At 38.9% G+C, this 14,778-nt stretch overlaps 1 protein-coding gene across 6 annotated transcripts in view; it reads right to left on the minus strand.

The window, feature by feature from the left end:
* Positions 1-14,778, minus strand: part of LTBP1 (latent transforming growth factor beta binding protein 1) — a 315,320-nt gene that overhangs the window by 168,262 nt on the left and 132,280 nt on the right. For all 6 annotated transcript variants that reach the window (XM_026649615.2, XM_026649614.2, XM_026649611.2 and 3 more), the window contains 2 exons: positions 14,243-14,467; positions 9,059-9,336 (listed from right to left, as the gene is read on the minus strand). In XM_026649615.2, coding sequence (XP_026505400.1) covers positions 9,059-9,336; positions 14,243-14,467 — 503 coding nt within the window. The remainder of the gene's footprint in view (positions 1-9,058; positions 9,337-14,242; positions 14,468-14,778) is intronic.

Here is a 14,778-nt window from a genome sequence, read left to right on the forward strand (position 1 = left end):
TACAGTAAAAGCTGTTTTATCCGGCACTTCACCGACCAGAAAGGAATATAAACCGGCATTTCTAATCTTCATTGAAAGTCTGGTTTATAGTCCGGTTGGCGCGGGGCCGGCAGGAGGGTTGGTGCATGGGATGGAGTGTGGAGCGCAGGCTCTGGGAGGGAGATGGGGAGTGGAAGGGGGTTTGGGGTGCAGGAGGGGCTGTGGGGTGCCAGATCTGTGGGCCACTCACCTCAGGCAGCTCCACGCAAGTGGCAACCTATACCGGCTGCTCCTAGGCAGAGGTGCGGCAGGCAGCTCTGCACACTGCCTCTGCCTGCAGGTGCCACCCTCGCAGCTCCCACTGGCTACTGTTCCCAGCCAATGGGAGTTGCAGAGCCAGCGCTCAGGGTGGGGTGGGGGCAGCACACAGAGCCGCCTGCCGTGCCTCCGCCTAGGAGCAGCCAGGGTAGGTCGCCCCTTGTGGGGAGCTGCCCGAGGTGAGCGCCCACCCGGATCCAGCACCCCGCACCTCAAGCCCCCTCCCACACCCAAACTCCCTCCCAGAGCCTGTGCCCCACAACCCCTCCCACACCCCAATCCTCAGACCCGCATCCCCTCCCACACCCAAACTCCCTCCCTCTTAATTAACCGGCATTTTTCATTTACCTACCCCCCTCCCATTCCCCCAACATGCCCAATAAAACAGCTTTTACTGTACTTTGCTGCCCTGATCACAAACAGATCTGTTTTGTGCTTTATTTAATACTTGCAGTTGGAAAAAACATGTTAGTGACTCAAGCCCAGTTTCTACAAACACTTGTGCATATGCTTTATTTTATGCCCAAGGTCAATGGGACTACTAATTTGAACAGAGTTAAGCATATGCTTAAGTTTTTGCAGGGACAGGGCTTGTGTCACCACCCATTCTCTGAACTTTGCCAACTTATACACTTTTCCAACTGCCATAGTCTGTTTATTCTATACTTTTCTAAGTCCAACACTTAAAAGATGGGGGCCACCTCAATCCTAAATACATACATCTCATCTGAAATCACTTCTGAAAAAAACATGGTTTATTAAAATGCTTCCAAAAAGTAGTTTCTTTGGGATATTTATCAAGTACACGTTTACTTTCTTCAATCATCATAATAATTTAAATAATTCAGTACTCCCTTGAGAAAACAATGGTCATGTTGAAAAATGGACAATACCTTACAATTCCCAATGAAGTCTTCAATAAGATTATTTTTTATTTATTTTCATTTTCTATATGCCTCTTAATTTTAAAAATGCAATGATCAAATAGATTAATACAGTAAGAAGTTCAGCTCAGGCACCCTTGCTGATCTCAACTATAGCAGATCCATGGGTCCCACACATGGTGGTGTACCGCCTCCAGTGCACTAAATGCCCCAATAGCAACTACATGGGTAAAACCAGACAATCACTCGTTCTTGAATGAATTCTCACAGGAAAATGATAAAAGACAAAAACACCCTATCACCTGTGGGAGAACACTCTTCACAAAGTGACCACTCTCTATATCTGACCTATCAGTCCTCATCCTCAAAGGAAACTTGCACAACACTTTCAAACGACGAGCCTGGGAGCTTAAATTCATAACTTTGCTAGACACAAACTCATGGACTGAATAGAAACACTGGACTTATGGTTTATTACAACAATTTAAAACCCACTAACAACTCTCCCGCCATCCGCTTTCCATCTCTCCTTGCTTTTTCTCCCCTCCCTATGACTGGAGGGATGTTAACGGGCCACTTCTCCTTGAATGGACCCTTGAAATACGTGTGAACTACTTCTGCTAAACAATCTGTTCCATCTTGTATTTTGCTGTGACAGTCTGAGGGCTTGTATTCATGTACAGCGCTGCAGCTACGTCACTGTAGTGCTATGGTGAAAATCCTACTATGCCAACCCTTCTCTTATCGGCATAGTTAATCCTCATCCCTGAAAAGCAGAAGCTATGTTGACGGGAGAAGCTCTACATGAGTGGTTAAGTCAGTATAACTACATCACTCAGGGGTGTGGATTTTTCAAACCTCTGAGCGATGTAGTTATACCAGTATAGGCCTGTAGTGTAGACCTGGACTCCGTAAGTTACCTAGACCTGAAGAAGAGCTCTGTGTAAGCTCGAAAGCTTGTCTCACTCACCTGCAGAAGTTTGTCCAATAAAATATATTACCACACCCACCTTGTCTCCCTAATATCCTGGGACTGACTCATCTACAACAACACCGCATATAGCAGTATGGTATGCAAACAGGGACAGACTTTCAGATAGGCAGCTGAAGGCTTTATAGGTCAAAACAAACACTATAAATTTCACAGATTACATCTTAACAGATAACCAGTGCAGATCCAAAAGCAGTGTCATGTGCTTGAATTTGGTGCAGAGTACATTCAGTCAGTTAAGTTGTTTCAACTACATATTTCTCTTTAAACAGGAAAACTGTTTGTTTTGTTGTCGTTGTAGTTTGGAGTGTGTCGGGTGGAATTTGTTGGTTTTTTTAAGTCACAGAGCAGCCCACCAGAAATTGAATGGCTGTGATTATGTAAAACCAACATTCAAAAAATCCTATTCAAGAGGCTACACTATAACTTATTAATCAGAGAAGATATGGGAATTCCCCTGGTTTAGTCAAATACGCAACAGCCAACTTCTCCTTCTTGCTTCTTAATATTGTTTTTTATTTATTTTTGTGAATAATAATTCTTTATTTACATTTAATTGGAAAGAAATCAAATCAATGTTGGGAAAGCTATTTTTTTAGACAAGAGCCTTAAAACTAGAAAATACTTATTTAAAAGTCAGCATCTCTAGCAATATTAGAAATATCTCTAATAAAGATTTAAAGTGGCATATGAGAGAAATCTATACATAAATCTTGACACATCGTAGGCACCTGTGTGAATATACATTCCATCTACACTGAAATGTTCCATAACAATTTAAATGCACATTAATCATATGTAAAATTAATAGGACTCAAATTAGCAATACAAACTTTGTGTGCGTCACTGACACAATAAAAGTATTTAGAAAAATAACACAATGTTCTGTGTCACAGTAAAGACACATTATTAGAATTAAAATGAAAAGCAGTAGAGGCGGTGGGAAGGGGTTAAAGAAATGAAACATAATGTTATTTGTTTGCTTGGTTTATAAATAGGGCTGAGTGGACCAATGCTCTGAGCTGACAGACTCTTGGCTTCCAAAAAGATTCAAGTACAGGTATTGATTTGACCAATATTCTTTATGACATGGAAATATCAGTGTCTGGACCACAGATGAATTACTGTTAGTTTCTGACATATGTGCAACAATCTTTCTGATGATGATAAAGTATTTGGCAACAAGAAAAGTTTCTTTCTGAGATAGCACTAAGAACCTCTAATGGAATGAATTCTATGAAACCTTCCAAAAAAAATACTGACTCAGAGTTCCATTCTGAAAAAAACCCTGTGGGGATGGGTGAACTGACTTTGAAAAAATAAGAGCCAGCCAGAACATAAACTCTTTCTCTATACCCAAGTTTTAAAAATATTATAATAATAATCCTATTTCTACAGGTGCCCATCAGCCCACCTTTGTCTCCTCTTCCCAATGATCAGGACAAAAAACACACAATAAAACAATATATACCTAAAAATATATCACACTGAATCCTGGGGACTGTCATAATTTTTTATTCTCTCCTGCACCTGCTCATCATCTTTTCTCTGACCCCTGTGAGGGCCCCGCCTTTGCTTACAGTCCTTTTGTAGGCTCTAGGTGGTTAGGCACCAGGTGGGTTTGGCAGTCTGGGTTGGGGTTTGGCCAACTGCTTGTTCTACTATTGCATGCTCTAGGCTTAAATGGGTAAAATACATTCTGGGTATCTAACCTGGGTAAGGCCAGAGTAATTGGGATTTGACTACAGTAGCCAGCCCAGGCCTAGTGAAGGCTGCTACTTGTAACTGAGATCCATGAAAGAAATACCAAAAAAGGTAAGGTGGGCAGGAATGTGTTGGGGAGAGGGGAGAACCATGGAAGGGGTGGGAAAAAAACAGAGTGACAAGAATCACCGTCCTATGCCTGGGAGATCAGCTAATTATGTTCAATGAGGAAGGAGGGAAGATCAGGATCAGTTTAGATACAATCAGAAGGAAAGAAGGAAAGAGAAGGTGTTAAAAGGTTTGGACAAATTCAGATAATTTTGAATAAATTCTATCCAAAATGAGACTCTTATGTTGCACAGTTAGACTCGGACAGTCAGGAAGTGTCTGAATGAAGGTTGCACATATGTATATGCTGCATAACTACACACACAAGACAAGTCCCCCAGTACATCTCTGAGATTCAAGACAGTTTACTTATAAATTGTAATTTTATAAATCAGATCAATAGAACACTTTTTCACCCATGCTAAAAGCAAAGAATAGAAATGGGAAGATAAGCAAGATCCTACATTAGCTTGGTTGATTTGCCTAGAAGGGACCACACACACATTTCTTCAGACTCTTTTGCAGACAGTAAAATCACCCCTGATCTCAGAATAATTAATAAAAGGTTTTTAGAGTACTAAAGCCAACTATGCAAAGCCACTGTGCAAGAAAATACATAAACACTGACAATTGTTAAGCAAAGTAAGAATACAGAAATTATCCAGAGCAGACTCAAGTATTTTAACTGAGGACGTATTACATGCTAGTATTAATAAAGAAAACTCAGCCTGGAAACCTCCATGGACATATAGAGAGGCCCTATCACATTTACCAAAGCAAATATTGAATAAATAAAAAATAAATGGCTCCTTTTAGATTACAGACTTGTTTGAACCTAACAAATTTATGGTAGGTCCTAGTGCCTGCTTTTGGCTCCTTTGAAAGCTCTACAATTCCAGCTATAAATTAAATTCCTTGAAACAAAAAGGTTCTCTCAGACTGCATTAGGCTTTTTCCCAAGGTTGGCACTAAAAGGATGAATAAAGTTTGGGAGAAATAGGAACATATCTCAGTCTAAATTGGGAGGCACTGCCCATGTGCAGGGGTAGTGCAGAGAGGTACTGCTCCAGAACAGAGGGAGTACTGAGAAGAATACGTCTCAGACAAGCAGAATGCCTTGTGGAGCCCGCAGTCATCAGGGTGTGTGCGCGAGCAGCTACACCAATCTAAGAGCTATCCTCCATTGGCTGGTAGATAAGACACCATAGCACTGGTATGTACCATCTCTTCCCCCATTGTACACAACAAAAAGAATAGGGAGGAACAAATTCCTGTGCTCTGTTGCCTGTAATTCTACCTGGCCCTTATGCGGGCCTCAAGTAGATTCTTTATGCCTTCCACTCCAACTACTACAGACAGAACGTGGCCCTAATTTGTAAACATAAAATATGCAATGATGGCAAACAAAAAACACATACCCCAGTACAAACATAGCATTTCTACAAGGATAGCATGCCCCTAAACTGTCTGGGAAATATCGCGTATGCTCCGGGCCTGCACCTTCCTATCATATTTCTGGCACTTGGTAATAAACCATGTTAACAGAGGAGTAAATCTGATAATCATACAATAATGTAGGGCATGTTTGTCCTCCTTATACTGTATATCATGACACTGTGAATAAATACAAAATGAATTTGGTCCAAAAGCCCTTCTCCAAGCTAAACTTAGAGTAGTCCTTAAATGAGTAATGCTAAATAGGCCCAAACTAATGGCACTCATTTTTCTTCAAATCTTTTTCTACCTCAGCTTCTACAGTGTCTGCATCTTCCATTTCTTTGCCCAGAAGTAAGTAAAAAAGCTGTATTTTGTCCCTCCCCCCCCTTCTTTTGTTGGAGAAGCATTCACTGCAAAGGCTTCTGCCAAGGCATAATCCAATTTAGTTGCCCACAGTGGTAAGCAGAAAGGTCTGCTAAATACAAAGTCAGACATGGATCTGTCTGAGATCTGGAGTGGCAGATACAGCATGGATGTACGGCAAATGGATGACTTGTTCCACCAAGATAAGCAAATTTATTTCTTGCACTTGACACTTTCTTATCAACACACTTTGTGAAATGTTTCCAATCATCCGAGTGCATGGCCCTGTGATGTAAACTACACAGCTCTCACACTTTAAATCTTACTGCACCTTACAAACTAAACATCAAGTAAAGTTAAGCACAAACACCTACTGCTGGCTGAACTACAGAACTAGCTGGAGGAAGGGGGAGAAGAAAGGTTATATTAACAAGGAACAAGCTTATAAATTGCTTAATAATAGCCTGCTATTGAACAGGTGACCAATAGGTATACCACACAGGAAGTAATAGTGTACAAAGTTCATTTGAAAGCTGATATATTTTTATGTTAAAAAATTCTATGTATGTACTGTTTGAAATTTAAACAGAGAGATGTGAAGAGATACAGAGAAAAAAAGAGATTAACTGTTTTTCCTAAAGCTTCCCAAAAAAAATTCAACCTGAAACAAACAGCATAGAAAATTTGACCCCAAACAATTAAAGTTCATCAAAGTTAAAAGCAACTGAAAACAGGGTCTTATAATGGAAAGCGTCAGGCAACCTTAAATATAGATGTTGCTACCATCTTTTCCCATAACATTGTTTCTCACCCTTTTCAGGATAGCAAACCCTTCTCTGAAGTCAAAAATTATAATTTTTTTTCACTATTTTCATTTCCATTTTTCAAATTAATATAAAAGCAGGCATAAAAATTAGGGCTTTCAAGCGATTAAAAAAATTAACTGCGATTAATCAAAATTAATCATGCTGTTAAACAATAGTATAACATTTATTTTAAATATTTTTGGATGTTTACTACATTTTCAAATATATTAATTTCAATTACAACACAGAATACAAAGTGTACACTGCTCACTTTATATTTATTTATTACTACAAATATTTGCACTGTAAAAAACAAAAACATTGTATTTTTCAATCCACCTCATACAAGTACTGTAGTGCAATCTCTATCATGAAAGTTGAACTTACAAATGTAGAATTATGTAAAAAAAAAAAAAACGCATTCAAAAATAAAACAATGTAAAACTTTAGAGCCTACAAATCCACTCAGTCCTGCTTCTTGGTGAGCCAATCACTCAGACAAACAAGGTTGGTTACAATTTGCAGGAGCTAATGCTGCCTGCTCCTTGTTTACAATGTCACCTGAAAGTGAGAACAGGTGCTCGCATGGCACTGTTGTAGCTGGCGTTGCAAGGTATTTATGTGCCAGATGTGCTGAAGATTCAGATGTCCCTTTATGCTTCAACCACCATTCCAGAGGACATGCGTCCATGCTGAGATGGGTTCTGCTTGATAACGACTGCAGTGCGGACTGAGGTATGTTCATTTTCATCAACTGAGTCAGATGCCACTAGCAGACGGTTGATTTTATTTTTTGGTGGTTTGAGTTCTGTAGCTTCCGCATCGGAGTGTTGCTCTTTTAAGACTTCTAAAAGCATGCTCCACACCTCGTCCCTCTCAGATTTTGGACGGAACTTCAGATTCTTAAACCTTGGGTCGAGTGCTGTAGCTATTTTTAGAAATCTCACATCGGTATCTTCTTTGCGTTTTGTCAAATGCTGAGCCATCATCCGAGACTGCTATAACATGTAATATATGCAAAATGCGGGTAAAACAGAGCAGGAGACATACAATTCTCCCCCCAAGGAGTACAGTCACAAATTTAATTGATGTTTTTGTTTTGTTTTTTAAACGAGCATCATCAGCATGGAAGCATGTCCTCTGGAACGGTGGCCGAAGCATGAAGGGGCATACAAATGTTTAGCATATCTGGCATGGAAATACCTTGCAACACCAGCTACAAAAGTGCCATGCGAATGTCTGTTCTCACTTTCAGGTGACACTGTAAATAAGAAACAGGCAGCAGTATCTCCAGTCAATGTAAACAAACTTTTTTGTCTTTAGCGATTGGCAGAATAAGAAGTAGGACTGCTTTGACTTGTAGGCTCTAAAGTTTTACATTGTTTTGTTTTTGAGTGCAGCTATGTAAGCAAAAAAAATCTGCATTTGTAAGTTACACTTTCACGATAAAGAGATTGCACTTCAGTACTTGTGTGAGGTGAATTGAAAAATACTATTTCTTTTGTTAACATTTTTACAGTACATATATTTGTAATAAAAATAATAATATAAAGTGAGCACCGTGCACTTTGTATTCTGTGTTGTAATTGAAATCAATATTGAAAATGTAGAAAACCATCCAATAATATTTAATAAATTTTTATACTGGTATTCTATTCTTATAAATGCGATTAATCGTGATTAATTTTTTTAAGTTAATCGCGTGAGTTAACTGCGATTAATTGACAGCCCTAATAAAAATGTATCAATGGTAACAACACTAAGCCTAAATAATTTATTTGTGGCTACGTTTTGAGAGGTTGAGAGAGAATCCTGGACCTTGAGGAGTAAGGGTGTGTGGGTGGTGGGGAAGCAAGATTGTTTATTTTAGATAGAACAAAATTTTCAGTGCTTTAATGATTGCCTTTCATGACACACTCCCACACCACAATCCAGCAGTCACAACCCACCAGGCCTATGTTATTGAAAAACATACGTGGATGCTGCAGATTAAGGGGAAAAAATGTCAAAGGAGATGGCAGCCCCGTGAAGAGAGTGGGCATTGGAGACAAATCTCCTGCTCCTTCTGAAAACAGTTGTTTAGGGAGAAGAGAGGATGAACCATTGAAGACACTCCTTGTAGCTTGCTGAAGCTGCAGCCATTTGATAAGGAGAGAACCACCTGTTCTTATTTTTGAAAAGCATCCAGTAAAGGGAGAAAGGGGACCCAGCTGTATACATCACCGGAAAGCCCTATTTCAAGGACGCTGATGTGCAGCAGGAGAAGGCACTCGCTCAGAGAAGAGCAGGAGGTATGAACTATTAGTACTATTTTGCAAAACAAAGCTCTACAGTCAGTGTGAGGTGATATCTCTTTTGGGGAAAAAAAATGCTGAGGTGTTCTTTGCTGATTGATGAAACATTTTTCAGTGTTATATAATACTGCTTTAAAGCTTCCCATCTCAAAAATATTTGCAAATATTTCTTACCTGTGTCCCAATAGTCTCCTGGAAGCAGCGCCCAAGCTGAGTTTTAGCAGAAACAGGAAACACATGAGGAGTGGGTTGCTGATGTGGGTAAGTAGAATATCCTTTCTGGGTCTTGTGATATGGAACACCTTGATAAGAGACCTGGGGATGTCCTGGCTGGGGTACTTTCACTTTCTGTCCTGCTGATGTGCTGTCAATTCTTGAAACTTGATGGAACTGTACTGAGGCCTCAGGGGGATGTTTCACATGGATATTCACTACGTTAGGGGGGAACTTCACTAAAATAATTGGAAGAACAAACAAACAAAAAACAGCGAGAACAGATGTTAAACAGAAATACCCAACATCTTCAACAGTTCTTTAGTATTAATATTTACATTAAAATTTATATATAACAGCCTAAAAAATGAAAAAAATATACACAAAGCCCAAATATAGAAAAAAGTTAAAATGTATAGCGTGTGGTTTAGAATGGAAGAGATTTCAAGCTCTTTGTACAGAAAAGTAAGACTCTACAGAAAACAATATTAAAGATTACAGTGTAAGGCAGGTGTCCAGCTGGCTGATGTGACATTAATATTTGTGGTCAGACTGTATAAAAAAAATTCCCATTCTAAGTCCCAGAATTCAAACTCTACTATATTATTTTTGGATATACAGTAAATTTTGTTCTATTTTTCAAATCTATTCTTTCTCTTTGGAACATAGAGAAAGCTTCAGAGTTCATCATTTCACCTTGGTATACCAGCCAAGTCCTGAATTTGCCCATGAAACCACTGATGACCTCCCAACCATCTAAAAAAAACCACTCCCTTCATTGAACTTTGAATTAAGGATTTGTCAAATAAGGAGGGACTGCTTTTCAAATACTTGTTTTTTGAATGGAGTTGTAGTTTTAAGTCTGTGCACATCGGTTCAGAACTTCCACTCACTTATTCCAATGTGAATCAGGAGTAATTATGTTAAAATCAATGGAATTTCATGGATATTAAACCAGTCTCATAATCCCAAACCCTTTATTGATTTGGGTTCTTAACCTATTTTAAATATTATTTTTATAAAATCTTGGTGCCCCTTTAAATCCAATCTTAAATCCACTTTAAGAATTCACAGTTAGAGTAACTCTCTAAGAACAGACTCATCTCCTTACATTTTACAAGTTAAAGATCAAAGAAGGTGAATATTCTTACAGACAATTACTTAGGAACATCAAAGAGGCTTAGCCTAATGAGGGGAGGGATTCTCTCTCCTGCAAAACTCTAAAGCTTTCCAAGGGGAAGAGAAGGCGAACAAGAAATAACCAGCCCTGTGTGCCACCCACAGGGTCGTCTTTAGGATTTATGGGGCCCTATGCAGTATTATTAAACTGGTGCCCTTATGCCCGACGGCAGCCCAGGCTTGCATGTGTATTTTAGATAAGGGTGGTCTTTTGAAGGATTTATTTAAAAAAAAAATGTCTGAAGATCCAAGCATTTAAGACTAAAGATGAATACTCAGATTGTGCATCTAAAAATCTATGCAAGGATTTTTTAGAGATGTGATTTTATAATCTTCAGCAACATACTAATGAAATATTTTAAAGCAAATTTTAAATTAAGGTCCTGTAGAATAACATATTGTGAGTAAATATTACAGTAATGCACAACTGTTTTTGTAAGTAAATTCAGAAACTGACAGTATATATCTGGGGGTTGGCAAATGCCTGTTAAATGGCTTCATTACCACTTGAATGGCTCTTTAAAGTTTCAGTGGTATGCTAATTGGTCTGCAAGGCTTTTTCACTTTTAAGTACTAGATCCCCTCCAAAGGAAGACTCACCAGGCTGCAGCAGGAACCTGCAGGAAGGGTCAGAACAGGGATAGGAAGAAGAGATTGGGTGGACACTAAGACCCAGGGGTGCCGCAAATGTTCAGGTGCCCTATGCAGACATGTAGGCTGCCTATGCCTAAGGACGGCCCTAGCCACCCATGCTAAACCCTGCAAGCTAAATGTTATGGTGAATGACCTACTGAAGACTGGATACAATATAGTGTGAAGTAAAACAATTCTCATGTATTATACACAGGAAAACTGTAATGAAGAGGGTCAACATATAAACAATATTCTCAAATGAAATATAGTTAGGTTGTAGATAGGTATTAAGTATTTTCTCACCTCTAAATTTTGTGTTTCCAAGAAAACAATTTCAGGACTGTTTATGAGCCTTACATCCATTTGGGTTATTAAATAAAAGCATTTAATACATGCAGTTCAACACAAAATTTGGGGGGAAAAAACCACTTAATTTTTAAGTTGCCACAGTACAGTTAGAATTCAATATTTAGTCTTTGTATCTGGGATATTTTCAGCATCTGTTAAATGTACTTTCCTCTAATGCACTCCTAAGGCCAGTCAGACAAGTGGGTATAACTCCCCTATCAAACCATCATAAGGAGTTAAGAACACACAGAAGTCTTGTCACACTGCTATCTCTATAAAGGATGTTAGCTGATCCTGCTTAGCTGTTTTCCTGTCTCCAGCAGATGCAGCAGCTCTTCTTTATGGTTAAATGTTTCTTTGCTAAAACTCTTTAATTCCCACAAGGCTTAGTTAGTTTAGTCTGGGGTGTTTTTTTTGGTAATGAAATTATGTTTGCTTTTCCATCTCTGATTCTCTAGAGTACCCTGTGACAGGCATTTTCAGTGTATCCAGTCTATCTTGCTTAAAAGAAGCAGCCTTGTAGTATCAGTTATTGCACTGCTTTCTTTTTAAGTCTGAGAAGCCACAGCTTTAGGGTAGGCAGAGTTCCCAGGAATTAGCTGATGGGAACCCAGCAAGTATGCCTCCACGGCTTTACTGGTTTTTAATTCTCCACTTGGTATCAGAAAGTCAGAACTTCTTAATACCATAAGAGGTCTGTTGTAGTCAAGGCACACAGGGAAAGGGGAAAACGTTGCCAGAAGAAAAAAGGTAAGCCCTCTCTCAGGAAAATCTTTTGACTAGGAATGGATACAATTATTTTAATGTCATTTTGAACTACATAAGGAAGACAACATAACATGGTTATTTCTGGCAAACAAAACTGGTTCACTTACATGAATACATTGCGAGTGGACACTTTCAGGACTTTCAGGCTAGTATTGTGACTTCTTTCTGACTCAACAGTTCTCAGCAGGCTGATATTGACTTAGGTGCCTTGCGGGCTTCTATAAGTCCATCTAGCTCTGCTAGAGATGTTCAGCCAATTCAAGACTGACCAGACAGCAAGTGTGAAAAATCGGGACAAGGTGTGGGGGGTAATAGGAGTTTATATAAGAAAAAAACCCAAAAATTGGTACTGTCCCTATAAAATCGGGACATCTGGTCACCCTATCAAGACTGTGACAAATCAAGATGAAACTTCTTTCTCCCAGGTAATGTTTATCCCCAAGACCCTCTTTTCTCCAGGTCTTCGATTCCTGTCTAGTTGCACTTTTAAACTTTGCTTTCTACCAATCTCTTACGGATAATATATTTCATCCTCTTATCCAGAAAAGGAGCATTCCTCTCCCCACTGGTCAATGTCCTCACTTGGACATGGAAATGGCAGGCAAAGGCAATGGGACTGGTGATGACCTTGATGGGGAGCTTCCTTCCAAAGGGGTAGGAAAATTCCTCACATGAGTAAGAAATTTGCTGTACTTTTCAAGCTAGTTACCTGTACATTAAATCTGAAGGATGACTATGGCCAAACATAAAAAGAGCTATTCTTCTTTATGGGTCACCATTTCATACAGGATATCTTAACCTCTAATGGAATGCTCACAGTAATAAGCCTTGGTCACATTAAGTATATGGCAGTTTGATCCTCTTGTTTAAAAGAAAAGTTCAAAGTAATTTTGGTAGCCCAAGATAAGGTCTAGTATTTCCACACTGGTAAAATAACCTGTTTTCCAATGGATTGGGTAGTAGTCCCACAGAGTCTGATTTACTGAAGAATGGAGATGGAGCTTAAGAGAACCTTCTCATTCTAATGTTTCCAAGTTGATGACTACTTGTATTTCTTACACAGCTATTGCCTGTTTTGATAATAGTTATTAAGTTTATACCCGCCATAAAGATGCAATTAAGATGCATTTAGCAAAGCGATTCAGAAAGTAACTGTGAACATCTAATCCCAACAGAAAATTATTTTTAAAATTTATTAATTCAGTTGCAACAACATGGAAAAGTTGGCTGTACGTTACCAACTACAATCAAAATCAGGTTGGTTATTCAAACAAACAAAAAAATTAGTGTTAAATTACTGAACTGTGGAATTTAATTGTGGGACTCTCCACAAAACCAGAAACAAACATGGATGAAACAGATTGATAAATAATCCTCTGAGTTCATTTTTTATCAAACAATGTCAAGCATCATCAACACATCAGTTGCAGCTAGCAGGCTGAAAGTGACTCTGATCTCTTAGTTTGGGCAAGATTACTGGTTTTCTTCTCAGATTAATCTTGTTTTTAAATAAATACTTTTCAGTGTTTAGATAGCAGTAGCACCTTATCTGTGATTTCATCAACCTTACTGGAAATATTGTTGTATTTCACTGAAATTCTCTCAAACTCCTGAAGTGATATTTATGATCCGTATCCTGGCCTCTGTAAATTAAAAGGATCACAAACAAAAAACAAACAACCTATGCATACAACAGTTCACTGAGAGTGAGAGGTAAATTGTAAGGGTAAACATGGATTCTGTTTTCATTTGAGCATCAAATTAATTATGTTGGAAGGCAACCACTCTCTGTCTAATACTAGTGGGAACTTAATAACTTGCCACTTTAACAGTCACAGGTAAATTACAGACTGCATTCTGGAACAGTGTCTTCTGTCCTTTCCCCATGTGAAATCTGGCTATGCACCTGACAGGAGAGAACTTTGTTATACCAAAGAATGTGGCACCCTTTTTAATTCTGTGATCTGTACTAAATTCTACCATGAATTAAAGTAAAATTACCTTATCAAACTCATTTCAATAACACTGTGTTTCTTATTATTCCAACCATCTAAGGAAAATAACTTCCAATCATTCGGGTAGGCTCTGGAATCAAGCTGTGGTATCTAGATTCAAACTGTGTAGACAGATGTCGTTATCATTACTGGTCTGACAGCCACAATTCGAAAGTAAAACTAGCTCCAAAGGGAAAAGCATCCACGAGAGAAAAAAAGTTACCTTTTACTCCTTGCTGTCCGGGCATAGTCAGTGGTAAAGTATGCGTAGAGTGGATAACATGTGATCCAATGGTCTTGCTTGCCTGCTGTGGTTGATGGTAAAGTTTTGGAGTATTGGCATTCTTTGCTGGGATTTGACAGAGTTTACCAGTATAATTAGGAGGGCACTGGCATTTATCTCTAGAACTGCACTGGCCACCATTCATGCACGGAAGGTGACAAATAACTGAAAGGCAAAAAAAAAGAAAAAAATACAGAGATGTTAATTTCTCTTCAGCTGTGATTATTTTTAGCATTATCTGATGATACATAATGGTGCTACTGATAGCAGTAGAGAAGGGAGAGATCTGGGCCTTCCTTTTTCTGACATTTGTGGAATTGCTGTCCATTTGAGACAGGTTTTACTTGCTTAGTGGCAGGGCCAAGCACTCTGCTTATTACCTCTGTGTGGTTCATGTGTTTGGCTCTCTTCACATCAAGCACAGTGTGTGTATTTCTTCCTTAGGAACCTAATTGATTATATTTCACCATATGACA

The sequence above is a fragment of the Terrapene carolina genome, unplaced genomic scaffold, assembly GCF_002925995.2.
Source record: "Terrapene carolina triunguis isolate 2854851 unplaced genomic scaffold, T_m_triunguis-2.0 Scaffold85, whole genome shotgun sequence".
Lineage (NCBI taxonomy): Eukaryota > Metazoa > Chordata > Testudines > Emydidae > Terrapene > Terrapene triunguis.